The sequence below is a fragment of the Podarcis filfolensis genome, assembly GCF_964270895.1.
Source record: "Podarcis filfolensis genome assembly, chromosome: 13".
NCBI lineage: Eukaryota > Metazoa > Chordata > Lepidosauria > Squamata > Lacertidae > Podarcis > Podarcis filfolensis.
This window is the reverse complement of record NC_139615.1, coordinates 40,474,390-40,492,058: the sequence shown is the minus strand read 5'-3', so window position 1 is coordinate 40,492,058 and position 17,669 is coordinate 40,474,390. Positions and strand designations below refer to the sequence as shown.

The window sequence follows — 17,669 nt, the reverse complement described above, 5'->3', positions numbered from 1 at the left end:
GGCCACAAATTAAGCCCTTTTCATCAAACCCTGTGTTATGTACTGAGTTGAATAGGATCCAAAATGCAGCAGTCTGATTGGTCCTAGAACAATGCAGCAGTATGATTGGTCTGCAGGAGCCACCCAATCCAGCTCCAGATGGAAGTGAATCCACAACCTGATTGGCCTACAGGAGAATTCCAGAATTAGCCAATCATGTGCAGCCCATTGTGTAAATAATGTATATAAAGCAGATACTTTGGGGAAACTTTCATTCCTCCTCACCACCACGAGCTGAATAAAGAGCATGAAATCCACTCTCAACTCTGAGTACATTTCACCCTCCCTCTCCTTGACATGGGGTTTCCTGATCAAGGAAGAATATGAGCTGGGACATAGACATCTAGACTAATATTCAAACTGCTGCACTGCTTTCTGTCCTTTCGCTTCACAGGCCATTTCCTTCCTTTGCTTTTCAGTTGCCCTCATTTTATTTCATTCCAAGGCTAAGGCTGGGAAGGAATCCCAAACCCACCCGAAGTGTGGAAGCTTTTGTCACCCCCCGGCCACTCGCTCTCCGAATTGAGGAGCTTTGAAGGTTTCAGGAATTCCTGGCGGCTGGGCCTCTAAGGACTGACAGCTTGCTTAGGGTCCCTTAATCTTGAAGGAATTTGCTGAGAAAGTGATATGTGCAGGGGAGCCTTTCACGGTCATTGAACGGGATGACCTGGGATGAAGGCTACAGCTATAGGATATACCGTATTTTTCGCTCCATAGGACGCACCGGCCCATAGGACGCATCAAGTTTTTTTGGGGGGAAATAAAGGGAAAAAAATTTATTTCCCCGCCAGGCGCTTGTGGTGCCGGCAGCGGGGAGAAGCGCTCTTCTCCCCGCCACCCGCCTTGAGATCAGGTCCGGGGACAGCGGGGAGACGCGCTGCGCCTCCCCGCTGTCCCCGGAGCTTGCGAGGCAGGCAGCGGGGAGAAGCGCTCTTCTCCCCGCCACCCGCCTTGAGATCAGGTCAGGGGACAGCGGGAAGACGTGCTGCGCCTCCCAGCTGTCCCCGGAGCTTGCGAGGCAGGCAGCGGGGAGAAGCGCTCTTCTCCCCGCCGCCCGCCTTCAGACCAGGTCCGGGGACAGCGGGGAGGCGCGCTGCGCCTCCCCACTGTCCCCAGATCTTGCGGGGCTGGCAGCAGGGTCTCCCCTCTCACTCTGCAGGCTTCAGCGAAAGCCTGCATTCGCCCTATAGGACGCACACACATTTCCCCTTTATTTTTGGAGGGGAAAAAGTGCGTCCTATAGAGCGAAAAATACGGTAATAAAAGGGAGCACCTCTGGAAATTAAACCAGCGCAATACTAAATGCGTCGTGAGGCAGTGGCTCCTTTGCCAGGAGTAATGTGTTTATCATTAACTCTGGAAGTGTATACAGTCGTACCTTGGAAGTCAAACAGCTTCATTCCCGAATGTTTTGGCTCCCGAACGCCGCAAACCTGGAAGCAGCTGTTCCGGTTTGTGAACTATTTTTGGAAGCCGACCATCTGACGGGGCTTCCTGCAGCCAATCAGGAGCCACGCTTTGGTTTCCGAACGTTTTGGAAGTCGAACAGACTTCCAGAACGGATTCCCTTTGACTTCCAAGGTAACGACTGTACTTTATTTTGACCAAACAAAGTCTTCTAGAGCAAAATATACAATGGGAGGCTTAGTTTGATCAGAATCTTGTATACACTTCCAGAGTTAACGTTAAATACACTACTTCTGGTAAATGAGCCGCTAAATTTGTGTCCCGGGCTTTTTAGACTCGTCTACCCATGTACTAGGTAACGCGGGTGGCGCTGTGGGTAAAACCTCAGCGCCTAGGACTTGCTGATCGTATGGTCGGCGGTTCGAATCCCCGCGGCGGGGTGCGCTCCCGTTGTTCGGTTCCAGCGCCTGCCAACCTAGCGGTTCGAAAGCACCCCTGGGTGCAAATAGATAAATAGGGACCGCTTACCAGCGGGAAGGTAAACGGCGTTCCGTGTGCTGCGCTGGCTTGCCAGATGCAGCTTGTCACGCTGGCCACGTGACCCGGAAGTGTCTGCGGACAGCGCTGGCTCCCAGCCTATAGAGTGAGATGAGCACACAACCCTAGAGTCTGGCAAGACTGGCCCGTACGGGCAGGGGTACCTTTACCTTTACCTACCCATGTACTAAAAAAGGTAAAGGTAAAGGACCCCTGACCGTTATGTCCAGTTGCAAATGACTCTGGGGTTGTGGTGCTCATCTCGCTTTACTGGCCGAGGGAGCCGACGTTTGTCCACAGACAGTTTTTCTGGGTCATGTGGCCAGCATGACTAAGCCACTTCTGGTGAAACCAGAGCAGCGCACAGAAACGCCGTTTACCTTCCCGCCGGAGCGGTACCTATTTATCTACTTGCACTTTTTGGTGTGCTAGGTTGGCAGGAGCTGGGACAGAGCAACGGGAGCTCACCCCATTGCGGGGATTCGAACCGCCGACCTTCCGATTGGCAAGCCCAAGAGGCTCCATGGTTTAGACCACAGCACCACCCGCATCTATGTACTATCTGAAACCAAAGGAGCACATTGGTTGCCAGATGTAATTCCCCTCCCCGCAGCTCTCCTATGCCACTAATGGAACCTTTAAGCAATTTACATACATACGAGAAAGACCATTGCAATCAACAGGCAAGAGAAAAGCCCATGTGCGGAAACGTAATAAATGTCTTCTCACTCTCTTCCAATGTGCCTTCCACAGCAGCACCACTGGTAACGCTGTCAAAGGACAGGCTAAACATTGCTGGCTGCTTCCTCCCCAAGTGCAGTTCAGCTTTCCTGACACAGTCCTGTTAAACTGGCGAGCACGCTCCTTGTGTAATGATAAGGTGCCTCTGAGCATGTGCAGAGTGGCTCTCCACAGCATCACTAAAAAAAATTAGCCCTGGGTTTCTAGGTTAGCACATACGACTTTTAGCCTACCTTCAGCTGCCGCTCTCCCCCATTTCCAATATTTTTATCGTGTAATGACAAGCAAACACAGAGGGATAAAAATGTATTACATAACGTGAAGGAAATTAATTGCGTCTGTGGATACTTGGCTGCTTGGTAGTTGAGGAACAGTTTAAATTGCAAGTAAAATGCATTCCTGACATTCCACACTTTGTGCTCCACCAGCCTGATAATAATAATAATAATAATAATAATAATAATAATAATAATAATAATAATAATAATAATTGTACTGCGCCCACCTGACTGGGTTGCCGCAGCCACTCTGGGCTTTTTTTTGGCCATGCATGCCCCACCTAAGCATCTCTAAAATCCTGACCACCCCCCCTGCCCCCAGTGACATATAATTCTTATTATTCAAAAAGTGAACTCCCATTCATGTAGAGGAAGCCTAAAAGCCCATTCACTGTTAATAACTCATTCTCGAATTGCTCCCCTTAAAAATCAAATTGCACCCCTGTGGGAACCACGGCTATACATAAAAACAACCCCTTTGAAATATATGGGCTACTCACCTACAAATAAAGTATTGTATTGGTCAATGTCAAACTTCCTGCAGGGGTAATATTTCCTACTACAGTGGTACCTTTGGTTAAGTACTTAATTCATTCTGGAGGTCCATTCTTAACCTGAAACTGTTCTTAGCCTGAAGCACCAATTTAGCTAATGGGGCCTCCTGCTGCTGCCGCGCCGCGGGAGCTCTCATCCTGAAGCAAAGTTCTTAACCCGAGGTACTATTTCTGGGTTAGCAGAGTCTGTAACCTGAAGCGTATGTAACCCGAGGTACTACTGTATAGTCACTCCCAGAAGATACTTTTCATCCCATCTCCCCCATTTCCAAATACCCTCATTTTTAGAATTTTGTGGTCTGGCCTCTGCACTCCGTATACAGGATGAGAACAAATATCGTGCTCTGGCGGCGCAGCAGCAGCAGGAGGCCCCATTAGCTAAAGTGGTGCTTCAGGTTAAGAACAGTTTCAGTTTAAGAACAGACCTCCGGAACGAATTAAGTACTTAACCTGAGGTACCACTGTATTTCTAGAGTGCCCTGAGCTGGCTACCCGCCCCCCCCCCCCCGCCCTTGCATCACTTCTGGCATTTCCGATGCAGGTTTATTATGAGAGAAATGGCGGAAGTCACCGAGCGGAAAAAGCAAATGACTTGAGGAACCTTTAGGGTTACGAAGAGCAAAACAGCGGCGCTCTTGGCTGTAATTGGCACTTCAGAGAAGCACCCGAGAGCTGCAAGGAAACTGGAGGGGTTTATATAAAGGTCCTAGTTAAGTCATGAGGCATGAGCCGTGTGCAAATAGCCACACCGATGACCTTGAATATCAGCAAAGTCCCGTCTCAAATGTGCTCCTGGCAGGGAAGAGGCACAAACACCGACAGCTGTGAGTGGGCAGGAGGCTGGCTTTCCCCAGCAAACACATTCCACTTTCTTGCTGATGTTACTGTACATCAGTACATCCCACCAGTACCTATACCCTCCAATATTTCTCCGAAGAAAATAGGGACGTCCCATTCCGTAATCGTAATTTTATTATTCATACCCCACCCATCTGATTGGGGTGCCACAGCCTCTCTGGGCAGCTTCCAACCTATATAAAAACATAATAAAATGTTAAACATTTTAAAAAACCTTTCCCATACAGGGCTACCTTCAATTGTCTTCCAAACATTAATTACAGTATCTCCATGGCTCAGGGGTTGCATAACTCTATACCCTCCAACATTCCTCTGATGAAAATAGGGACATCCTAGGGAAAAGCGGGATATTCTGGGATCAAATCAGAAACCAGGATGGCTTCTGTAAATCCGGACTGTCCCTGGAAAATAGGGATACAGTGGAACTTCAGTTGTTGAACGCCTCCATTGTCGTATGTTTTGGCTCCCGAACGCCAAAAACCCAGAAGTAACTGTTCTGCTTTTCGAACGATTTTTGGAAGCTGAATGTGCTACGTGGCTTCCGTTTTGAGTTTCCCTATTGTATGGAGGCTTCCACTTTCAGTTTTCAGTTTTCAAACGTTTCGGAAGTTGAACGGTCTTCCGGAACGGATTATGAACTGCTAGGCTGGCAGGAGCAGGGACCGAGCAACAGGAGCTCACCCCGTCGCAGGGATTCAAACCGCTGACCTTCTGATCGGCAAGCCCTAGGCTCTGTGGTTTAACCCACAGCGCCACCCGCGTCCCGTTCTTAAAGATAAATCAGAGCAAATGGCTATTCAGGTTTTCCGTTTGCTCCAATTCTGCTTTAAAGAGTGGCTTTTCACAGGAAAATCTCCAGAGCAAAAAAAAAAGGGGGGGTGTTTGTGTGCTTAGACAAGGAACTTTAAAGCTCAGAGGAAAGGTATGTGTGGATGAGCCCTAAGGAGAGATCTGTAAATATTCCACACAAGTACCATACTTGTGTAATGAAGCAAGTTAAGGCGCTGGGTGCGTCCTGCTGAACATTGAGCTGGCATCTGCTTTCCCCCCCCCTCTCCTTCCAGGTGCTCAACCTGTTCTTAGCTTTGCTGCTCAGCTCCTTCAGCGCCGACAGCCTGGCAGCATCTGACGACGATGGCGAGATGAACAACTTGCAGATCGCAATTGGCAGGATCACCCGGGGGATCGACTTTGTGAAAAAACATGCCCTCCTCCTGCTTCACCGGCAGCTGAAGGAGAAGAAGGTTGAGCCCCCTGCCGAAGACCAGGAAGACAGCAAGAAGGAGAACTTTGTCCTCAACCATTTGGACACAGGCCAGGACTTCAAACCCGACTACATGGATGGGATAGCCTTGGATGGGATAACCATGGACGGGGTAGCCAGGAAAGAGCCACGCATCGATGAACTGGACCATATGAACTTCATCAACAATCCTCACCTGACCATTCATGTTCCGATAGCCTCGGAGGAGTCTGACCTGTATGATGAAACCGACACAGGAGAAGAGACTGCTGAGGACACCAAGGTGAGTCCTAGATCCCAGAGAGGACAGAGGCAGACCCAAAGCTACTCAGTGGCGTGTGGTCAGTGGACTAGGGGGACTAGACTGGTCCCCTGAATGCTCCCAGTAAATTAAGAGTATTAAAGTATTAAAGTCCTCTGCCTCTTTCCCCAAACCCAAGGAGCTTCTGCCTGGCTTAGGGAGGGAGTCTTGATGTTCTGATGGGGTCCAAGAACTCTTCCACCACCTTATAATGATAATAATCGGTGCTTTCCCCCCCTAAAAAAATATAAATGTTTAGGGGTACTCTCATTTTGACTCAGGAGAATCACCATTTTATAGTTCAAATCGGGGAAAATAAATACAGTAAATGGACAAAAGTACCAAGATTCACAAAATGTTTAGGGGTATGCGTACCCCTCTGTACCCCCCAGAAAAGCACTAATAATAATAATAATATTAATAATATTTATACCCTGCCCATCTGGCTGGGTTTCCCAAAGCCCACCTGGAGAGGAAACTCTAATGTATCATTTCAGTTGGCAATAGAAAGCTCAGGTGTACCTGAGCCTCCGAGGAAACGAGAGAGTAAAGGATATCTGCTGCAGTAATGTTTAGGCCGCAATCCTGTGCTCCCTTACTTGAGAGTTGTCCTCAATAGGACTTGCTTCTGAGTAAAACACGCATGGGCTTGCACCATCAGTGTCTGAAGTCGAGGGTGGTTTGCTCTGTGCGTTTCATCCCTTTTACTATATAGACTTTTCAGATAGCCTGATTTAATGGACTTTTCAGGCTTTCTGTATAAACTTTCTGTTTTTTAAACTGGCAAGAGACTGGTTCTGCATACTTTTTATCTTATTTTGCTGCTGTATTTGGGGGGGGGTTGTGTGTGTGTGTGTGTGTGTGTGTGTGTTTAACTATTTCTAGCTGCTCTGAGATCATGTGTTGAAGGACTGTGTAGAATGTACTCTAAAGCAAAAACAGCACTTTGAACTGAGTCCTGACACTAAGGGCTCCTCCACACACTTTGGTCGAGCCGTGTTTTGTGCCCCGATTAACTCCCCCCACTGTCAGGGCTGGAGTCAGACGCAGATCAGCATGAAAGACGCAAGTGAAGTTTCTTCTTTATTCAAGGAAACAGCATACTTCTCAGCCGGTCCCCGCCTTCCATCCTTCCTAAGGCTCCTCCTCTCCCAGATGTTTCCCAAGCAGTCTCAAAGTGCTTCTGTGGACTTCTGGCCTCTGTTTTGCTCTCTTCATTATTCTGCGCGTTTTTGGGAACCAGCGGGCAGGGGAGCTCGTCGCAGCCAAAAAAGGGGACTCCCTAGATTCTTCAGCAGCCTCTTGAACCCCCTCCTCTGCTTCATCCTCGGAGTCTGAACTGCTCCCCGTCACCGGCTCTTCCTGCTCACTAAGCCCTGTTGCCCCTTCAGCATCCAATTCTCCCGCTGACCTCTCCTAAGTGTCCCACCACCAATCCCCGGGCTCTGATCCTTCCTCCTCTGGGGGTTCCCTTGCGGGGGTTCTCCGGCTGGCGCCTCTTGCCCAGCCAGTCCCTTGACACCCAGGTCCAAGAGCTTCTCTTATCCTTCTACTGCTGTGCCTTGCAAAAAAAAAAAAAAATAATCTTACCTGCTGAATCCTATCTTATCAGACATTATTATTATTATTATTATTATTAATAATAATAATAATAATACCCCGCGCATCTGACTGTGTCTCCCCAGCCACTCTGGGCGGCTTCCAACCAAATATCAAAAACAATACAGCGTCAGACATTAAAAACTTCCCTAAACAGGGCCACCTTCAGGTGTCTTTTAAAAGTAAAATAATAAAATAATTGTTTATTGCCTTGACATCTGCTGGGAGGGTGTTCCACAGGGCAGGCACCACTACCGAGAAGGCCCTCTGCCTGGTTCCCTGTAACCTCACTTCTCGCAGTGAGGGAACCGCCAGAAGGCCCTTGGAGCTGGACCTCAGTGTCTGGGCTGAACGATGGGGGTGGAGACGCTCCTTCAGGTATACTGGGCCGAGGCCGTTTAGGGCTTTAAAGGTCAGCACCAACACTTTGAATTGTGCTCGGAAATGTAGTGGGAGCCAATGAAGATCTTTCAGGACCGGTGTTATATGGTCTCAGCAGCCACTCCCAGTCACCAGTCTAGCTGCCGCATTCTGGATTAATTGCAGTTTCCGAGTCACCTTCAAAGGTAGCCCCACGTAGAGCGCATTGCAGTAGTCCAAGCGGGAGATAACTAGAGCATGCACCACTGGGAAACCCAGCCAGATGGGTGGGGTATAAATAATTAATAATAATAATAATAATAATAATAATAATAATAATAATTAGACTTATATCTTCAAAAGCTGGCAAGTCCCCCGCTGGAACTGTGTGACATCAGACTGTGACCAGCTTTCATATATAATTCCTGGGGCTCTTTAGTGCTGCGCTTCTCCTAGTTACTTTTAGAGACAAGGTGCGATGGCTCAGGCTTCAAAGCCCAGCAGCTTTTCCATGGGACCCACCTCCCAAGGCTCGTCGTCACATGTCCACAGATGACTCCCACTGGGGTATTAACGCCAGATCCAATTGTAGGGGGGTCAGCAAGTTTCCTTAACCCTTAGGCTCCTCTGCCTTCCCCTCCCCCAGTCATTTATAATCACGCTTGAAAAATTAGTCTCCATGCATGCATCTTCCCCCTCGCCTCCCTGCCAAGTCCTCCTCTATTTGTTGATGTATCATGTTCCTTAGCAGTGACTTGGGACTCTGGGGGCGGAGGCGCTGTCAGCGTCTCTCGTCCAGCCCCTCCTCTCCCCAGTGCCAGAGCAAATTAAGCCCCCAGCCAGCAGCCAGTTTTGAAAATGGATGCTTATCGTTTGCGGTTCATTCTCTCTCTTTAAAAAAATAAATAAATTTATTTATTTGGTTTTTCAAATCAACGTTTTATGCTCACATATCCAACATACGTCATAAAATTGAGATGCCGAAGAATCTCCTGGACTTCCCCCTCCTCCCCTTTGTGGGTCCTATTGTTAGTCGTTTCCTCCTGCATCTTTTATAATAACCCAAATCTTTTACATCTCCATTATATCCAAAATTCACCATTAAACTACAAGTGTTATTCCAATCCTACTAACGATTTTAACTGTTTACAATGATTTTTTAAAGATAAATTGCAAATTTCCCCCATTCCTTATTAAAATTCTGGTCTTCCTGATTAGTGATTATTCCGGCCATTTTAGCCATTTTGGCATCAACTTGATCTTCCATTCTTCTCTGGTCGGGACTTTATCTTCTTTCCATCTCTGGGCCAATAACATCTGTGCAGCTATGGTCGCATACATAAATACCATATTTTTCTGTCTATAAGATGCCTCCATGTATAAGACACCCCCTATTTTGGGGAACTCAGATTTAAGAAAATGGGGGGAGATGTACCTGTATATAAGACGCTCCCTAATTTTTGACATGACTTTTTAGGAACCTAGTCTTATACATGGAAAAATATGGTAATCTTGGAATTTTGACACCTAGAATTCCTAAAAGGCAGGCTTCAGGGTTTTTAAGAAAAAGTTATTTTAAACTCCCCCCCCCCCAATTCATTATATATAATTTCCCAAAATTCTTTTACTACCTTACACGTCCACCACATATGATAAAAGGTGCCTTCAGTCTGCGGTTCGCTCTCGGCCTCAGCCACTCACCTAACCCCCCCCCCCGCCTCCTTATGTAGTGCTTGGGCAGTTAGTGGGGCCCACACATTCTTCCCTGGATGCTCTGCCCTCTAACCGCAGCCACTTGGTGGCTGGTTATCCTTGCTCCATGGTTGGAAGATGGCGCTTTGCACATACACAGAGACACTTCTAACCACTTTGTGATTTCTGGGGCTGAGCACGACAGTGCGGAGCTGTGGGAATGTTCAGGGTGGCAGGAGAGGATATATACAAAGTGTTGGTGCTGACATTTAAAGCCCTAAACGGCCTCGGTCCAGTATACCTGAAGGAGTGTCTCTACCCCCATTGTTCTGCCCAGACACTGAGGTCCAGCGCCGAGGGCCTTCTGGTGGTTACTCTACTGCGAGAAGCCAAGTTACAGGGAACCAGGCAGAGGGCCTTCTCAGTAGTGGCACCCGCCCTGTGGAACGCCCTCCCACCAGATGTCAAAGAGAACAACAACTACCAGACTTTTAGAAGACATCTGAAGGCAGCCCTGTTTAGGGAAGCTTTTAATGTTTGATGCATTACTGTATTTTAATATTTTGTTGGAAGCCGCCCAGAGTGGCTGGAGAAGCCCAGCCAGATGGGTGGGGTATAAATAAATAAATAAATAAATAAATAAATAAATAAATAAATAATAATCCTTCCTAACCTGCGCTAGCAAGTTCCTTTACTAAGCAGAGTGCATTCCCCTTTCTGCAGCAGAAAACTACTTGCAAACTCATGCAAATTTCTTAAGACAATACGCAATTCGATCTGGCTTGTCCAGATTAAAATGTGTTCTAATATTTTCCTGGCTTGACCGCTTGAATCCCTCCTAAAAGAGTAAAGACACCACATAAGCAATAAAAAGAAAGTTCACTCGTGATCAGACAGAGCACAGTGTGATCCCTGAAGGCAGGCTTTACACTAACAGGTTTATCCCATAAGGGAGATGACCTGGGGGACTGCTTGGCTGGCAGCCAGCAGTTCATTCCAGGAAGTTTGCAGGATGAAAAGAAGATGGAAAAGAGGGAGAGTGGCAGCATGCCTTGGCCTTTTATCAGGTCTGGAAAGGTCACGCCCACCCACCAGTCACATGCAAGGAAGGATGCTCCAGGCCAGGAGGAACAGGAAGTTCAGACTGGCTGGACCAAACATTCCCTTGCATGCCCACTCTAGGAAAACAAGGAATGTTGTACTTGACTGCTCTCAGTGGATTACATCCCACAGGAGCAAATTCCACCCACCTCTAGCCTGCAGGGTCCTCCTTCTGCTTCTGAGTTGCCTGATAAAGACTCAGGATGGAGTGGTCAGGGAGGGGGAGCTTCAGTGATTTGCAAAGCTCCTTGTACCATCCCCCCCCCCCCGGCCGCCACCACCAATAGGTAGAAAGATAAGATAAATCTGCGTCATGGCAATCTCCTTTTGCAGACCATTTTGTGAAACTCCCAGGGGCAACTAGTTGACTGCTGCCAGAAACACAGTGGCAAGCTAGATGGATCTTTGGTCTGATCCCATAAGGCACTTCTTATTGTGTTCATCCTGGCTACAGATTGCTATTAGATCTGCTCAGATCAGGTGTGTGTGTGTGTGTGCGCACTCCCCACGATAATAATTTTACAATCCAATAATAGCCTCATTATAACAATACCAATTTATACCAAATTATCCCGTCTATAAGACGCCACCGTGCAAGTTGTTCAATCACCAGCCCAATTGCCGCAGCAGCGACCAACTAAAAGAAAGGCTTCAGGGTTTGTTTTTTTAGAAAAGGTTGTTTCAAACATTTTTTTCAACTCATTATATATAATTTCCCAGAATTCTTTTACTACCTTACATTTCCACCACATATGATAAAAAGTGCCCTCTTTTTCCTTACATTTCCAGTATACATTTGACCCCATCCTGTACGTTTTTGCTAATTTACTAGGCGTTAAATACCACCAGCACATCATTTTCATGTAATTTTCTTTCAAGGTGTAACATGCTGTGGACTTTAAATCCCGATTCCATTACAGTAGACCCATTGTAATCAAGAGACATGACTAACTTAGGTCTATTAATTTCAATGCAGTGTGTCCCAGCAGAAGGGACAGCAGAAGAATAACATTGAGTTATTCAGAGTTGAGGACAAAACAACAGCAGCCGCTCAGCACATGCTCAGAGCACAGTGCTTCCAGCCTGTCAGTCCTCCCTTGCAGTTGTAGAAAGGCAGGGGTCAGCAAACTTTTTCAGCCGTGGGCCGGTCCACTGTCCCTCAGACCATGTGGTGGGCCGGACCATTTTTTTTTGGGTGGGGGGGATGAACAAATCCCTATGCCCCACAAATAACCCAGAGATGCATTTTAAATAAAAGGACACATTCTACTCATGTAAAAACACGCCGATTCTCGGACCGTCTGCGGGCCGGATTTAGAAGGTGATTGGGCCGAATCAGGCCCCCAGGCCTTAGTTTGCCTACCCATGGGTTAGATCAGGCTTCCTCAACCTTGGCCCTCCAGATGTTTTGAGACTACAATTCCCATCATTCCTGGCCACTGGTCCTGCTAGCTAGGGATCATGGGAGTTGTAGGCCAAAAACATCTGGAGGGCTGAGGCAGCCTGGGTTAGATTCAACAAATAGTTGCTCACTAGGGGTAGAGGGAACCTGCCTCCTGTCAGTTTCACCCTTTCTGAACTGGCATAAACTTTGACCTAAAGGCTCTTCCAGGTAAGCCGAGCTATAGATGTTTCAGAGAACCTAACTCAACCGTACTAATTATATCTCAGGTTATTTGTCATACGTCCAACTGCGAGAGAGCCAGCTGAAAAGGGGATAGCAAAGGCTTTGAAGCATGGTAGGAAAAATTATTTGGGAGAGGTTAGGAAATCCCCTCCTCCTTCATTGCTTGAAAGAGGTGGTGTGTGCTTGTCAACTCGTACTCCTTTCAGGGGGGATCTCATTTCAATAGAAACAGGTTGTTATAGGAATGTTAAGGTCTTATATAAAATAAATGTTAATAACTGTACAAGGAAAAGACATACAAAAATATATAAACCACATGTCTGGAAACAGTACAGGAAAACAGTCCTAAAGCCATTTTGACCCTTTCAGTCACGTCAAATATTTCTCTGCAAGGAGGAAAGAAATGGAAAAGCCTTCCCATTGTCTCTTTGTTCACAAATCCTGTCTTATGGGTGTGTCTGTGCATGAATAGGGTGAGCCTGTGACCTGGATTCTGGAATTAAGTAGCTATCATCACAAAAGAGTGGCCAAATGGCCCAGGTAATACAATCAATGATCCATTATCAGGTATCCTGGCAGACAGGAGGAAAAAAACCAACACACTCAGATTTCTGCTGTAGACCGCCCCTTCCCTGGTGAATGTATGATGAATGCGGGTGGTGGTCTTGGGCTCCAGGGCGGGCAATTTAAAATGTCTATATAAGGGCTTGCACACCATTGTTCCAGGTTCCTCCTCTTTGCAATTCCCAATTGCAATTCAATGTATCCCTATCATGTTTCATGATTGTAAGTGAGCCAGAACTGGTCTGTGACCATAATAATAAATTCATTCATTCACCCCTTTCCTTCCTCCTTGCAGAGAAATATTTGAGGTCAGTTTGGGAGGGTCAAAATGGCTTCAGGATTGTTCTCCTGTACTATTTCAGACAGGTGGTTTATATACTTACCGTATGTATGTGTTTACTTTGTACATTTATGAACATTTATTCTAAGGGACGTGGGTGGCGCTGTGGGTTAAACCACAGAGCCTAGGACTTGCCGATCAGAAGGTTAGCGGTTCGAATCCCCGTGACGGGGTGAGCTCCCGTTGCTCGGTCCCTGCTCCTGCCAATCTAGCAGTTCAAAAGCACCTCAAAGTGCAAGTAGATAAATAGGTACCGCTCCGGGGGAAGGTAAACGGCGTTTCCGTGCGCTGCTCTGGTTCGCCAGAAGCGGCTTAGTCATGCTGGCCACATGACCCGGAAGCTGTACGCCGGCTCCCTCGGCCAATAAAGCGAGATGAGCGCTGCAACCCCAGAGTCGGCCACGACTGGACCTAATTGTCAGGGGTCCCTTTACCTTTATAATAATAATAATAATAATGATAATGATAATGATAATGATAATGATGATGATGATAATAATAATAATAATAATAATAATAATAATAATAATAATAATACTTTATTATTTATACGCCGCCCATCTTGCTGGGCTTCCCCAGCCACTCTGGGCAGCTTCCAAAAAAAATATTAAAATACTGTGCTACATCAAACATTAAAAGCCTCCCTAAACAAGGGTCTTCTAAAAGTCTGGTAGTTTTTGTTCTCTTTGACATCTGGTGGGAGGGCGTTCCACAGGGAGGGCGCCACTACCGAGGAGACCCTCTGCCTGGTTCCCTGTAATTTGGCTTTATGTGTTTACTTTGTACATTTATGAACATTTATTCTATATTTGGGACCTTAGAATTCTTATAACACAAGGGAGGCGTTCATGGTGAATTCTCTTTTTCATGGCACCTCTTTTTCTAGAAAAATAGCACTGGTCGTCCCTTTTAATCGGAGAAATGTTGGAGGGTATGTTGTTGTGGGCTGCTGCTTGCAGCTGGGGAGGATGTACTTAATGCCCTGATATCCGGTCATTTGTTCATTGTAATAGATGTAGGCCCATGATTGAACATGGCTTGATGGCCCATGATTGAACATGGCTTGATGGCCCATGATTGAACATGGCTTGATGGCCCATGATTGAACATGGCTTGATGGCCCATGATTGAACATGGCTTGATGGCCCATGACTGAACATGGCTTGATGGCCCATGACAGAACATGGCTTGATGGCCCATGATTGAACATGGCTTGATGGCCCATGACTGAACATGGCTTGATGGCCCATGACTGAACATGGCTTGATGGCCCATGACTGAACATGGCTTGATGGCCCATGAATGAACATGGCTTGATGGCCCATGGTTGAACATGGCTTGATGGCACTCATACACCCTGCATAAAATCGTAAGGTCCTTCTAGACTGTTGCTCTCTTCCTTTGCTCTTCTCAGAAGCCTCTTTCAGATGGGACTGAGTCGTCCATATGCAGCACTGTTGATTATAAGCCCCCAGACCCTGAGGAGGAGGTAGCTGCGGCTGAAGAGGATGCCGAGAATGATGAGCCAGAGGAATGCTTCACTGAAGGTAGGGTAGCCAGGCAGCAACACGGGTCTTCTGGGAAGGACTTGAATATAGCTGTGCTCTGCTCCGGTACATGTGAAGAAGAGAGCACATAATGCTTTGCCTTGAGCGTGCCAGTGTGGTGTAGTGGTTAAGAGGTTAAGAGTGGTTAAGAGCAGTGGACTCATAATCTGGTGAACCAGGTTCGCTTCCCTGCTCCTCCACATGCAGCTGCTGGGTGACCTTCTCTGAAGTCTCTCAGCCCCACTCACCTCACAGAGTGTTTGTTGTGGGGGAGGAAGGGAAAGGAGAATGTTAGCCACTTTGAGACTCCTTTGGGTAGTGATAAAGCGGGATATCAAATCCAAACAACTCCTCCTCCTCCTCCTCCTCCTCCTCCTCCTCCTCCTCCTCCTCCTCCTCCTCTTCTTCTTCTTCTTCTGTTTAGGGAAGGTTTTAGTGTTTGATGCATTACTGTATTTTAATATTTTGTTGGAAGCCGCCAAGAGTGGCTAGGGATCCCCAGCCAGATGGGCAGGGTGTAAATAATAATAAATCATTATTATTATTATTATTATTATTATTATTATTATTATTAACCGACAGGGCCCAGGCCCAGAACCTGCTTTCATTGTTAAAACAGCCTTAGAGTACATGACAAAGTAACAGAAAACAGAATGTCCTCGCGCATGTGCAGGTTTTTTTTTTTAAGTCTGCAAACCAGACACCATTAATTAGTTGGGGTGGTTTTTGTTTGCATTTCCTTTTCATTGAGACAACTGAATGTTATATAAATAGTGACATAGCATACATTAAGCAGCAGACAGAGAGATAAACAGGATAGCGTTTGGCAGAAACCAAACTGCAGCAAAATGGAAACAGCGCTGTCTGTGAAAGGTACAGGTCAGAATGGAAACAGCAGCTTTCTTCTGTTCCTAGCTGTGGGCTTACTATTGGCATGTCTCTACCTGCAGCCTGTGTCCGGAGATGCCCTTGCCTGTACGTTGACGTCAAGACAGAGAAGGGGGAGAAGTGGTGGAATCTCCGGAAGACGTGTTTCAAGATTGTGGAGCACAACTGGTTTGAGACATTCATCATCCTCATGATCCTCCTTAGCAGCGGAGCCCTGGTTAGTAAGGGCCACCTACCCCTTGGGGAGGAATCATAGAATCATAGAGTTGGAAGAGACCACAAGGGCCATCGAGTCCAACCCCCTGCCAAGCAGGAAACACCATCAGAGCACTCCTGACATATGGTTGTCAAGCCTCTGCTTAAAGACCTCCAAAGAAGGAGACTCCACCACACTCCTTGGCAGCAAATTCCACTGTCGAACAGCTCTTACTGTCAGGAAGTTCTTCCTAATGTTTAGGTAGAATCTTCTTTCTTGTAGTTTGGATCCATTGCTCCGTGTCCGCTTCTCTGGAGCAGCAGAAAACAACCTTTCTCCCTCCTCTATGTGACATCCTTTTATATATTTGAACATGGCTATCATATCACCCCTTAACCTCCTCTTCTCCAGGCTAAACATGCCCAGCTCCCTTAGCCGTTTCCAGGCCTTTGACCATTTTGGTTGCCCTCCTCTGGACACGTTCCAGTTTGTCAGTGTCCTTCTTGAACTGTGGTGCCCAGAACTGGACACAGTACTCCAGGTGAGGTCTGACCAGAGCAGAATACAGTGGCACTATTACTTCCCTTGATCTAGATGCTATACTCCTATTGATGCAGCCCAGAATTGCATTGGCTTTTTTAGCTGCCGCGTCACACTGTTGGCTCATGTCAAGTTTGTGGTCAACCAAGACTCCAAGATCCTTTTCACATGTACTGCTCTCAAGCCAGGTGTCACCCATCTTGTATTTGTGCCTCTCATTTTTTTTGCCCAAGTGCAATACTTTACATTTCTCCCTGTTAAAATTCATCTTGTTTGTTTTGGCCCAGTTCTCTAATCTGTCAAGGTCGTTTTGAAGTGTGATCCTGTCCTCTGGGGTGTTAGCCACCCCTCCCAGTTTGGTGTCATCTACAAATTTGATCAGGATGCCCTTGAGTCCATCATCCAAGGGCAGTGGTTTGAAATTGCTCTGAAAAGAGAGGGCAAAGTATTAGACACGGTTGTTCAGGAATCCCGTCCCACACATCTTCCTGGACGAATGAAGAAAAGAGACCTCACTTTAGTTCCAACAGGGTTGTCAAGGCCTGTGACATGGAAGAAGGAACAAGCTTGCTTTCTCCTGCTCTGGAGGGTAGGACTTGAACCAACGGCTTCAAGTTACAAGAAAGGAGTTTCCGACAGTCAGGTGTGCGTGCAGGAGCCAGGCCCTGTGACCAATAGGACTTTGCAGGACTGGGGCCTTCCTAAGTTTGTCCTGGAGAGGCAAGGCACGGCCTCACAGGTGAGGCCAATTGGTAACTCACAGCACCTGGTGGCAACAGCTGGGAAGGGATATAAGGTCAGCATTTCCCTTCAGCTCTTTGCCACAGCAATGCGCTTCCTGCCTTGCCGCGTTTGGCTTCTTGCTTCCTGATCCTTGAACCTCGGCTTCTTGACTCCTTGCTTCCTGACCCTTGGACCCTTGGCTTCTTGAATCCTGGCTCTCTGATCCTTGGACTCTTGGCTTCCTGACTCCTGGCTTCTGGACCCCCATTCCTGCTCCCACCCCACCATCTTGCCCCTGGTCCTGACGTCCCCTGCCGGGACTTCGATCACCCGTGAACCGGACTGTGACACCGACAAAACATGCGGAAAAGCTTTCTGACAGTAAGAGCTGTTCCACAGCGGAACGGTCTCCCTCCAGAGGTTGTGGACTCTCCTTCCTTGGAGGTTGGACGGCCATCTGTCATGGATGCTTTAGCTGAGATTCCTGGACTAGATGACTCTCTGGGTACCTTCCAACTCTATGATTCTAGGGTT

The 17,669-nt window shown here is 47.2% G+C and overlaps 1 protein-coding gene across 5 annotated transcripts in view; it reads left to right on the top strand.

Annotated features, from left to right (window-relative positions):
* Positions 1–17,669, top strand: part of SCN4A (sodium voltage-gated channel alpha subunit 4) — a 105,933-nt gene that overhangs the window by 65,617 nt on the left and 22,647 nt on the right. For all 5 annotated transcript variants that reach the window (XM_083582328.1, XM_083582330.1, XM_083582331.1 and 2 more), the window contains exons 16-18: positions 5,479–5,940; positions 14,656–14,788; positions 15,739–15,893. In XM_083582328.1, coding sequence (XP_083438454.1) covers positions 5,479–5,940; positions 14,656–14,788; positions 15,739–15,893 — 750 coding nt within the window. The remainder of the gene's footprint in view (positions 1–5,478; positions 5,941–14,655; positions 14,789–15,738; positions 15,894–17,669) is intronic.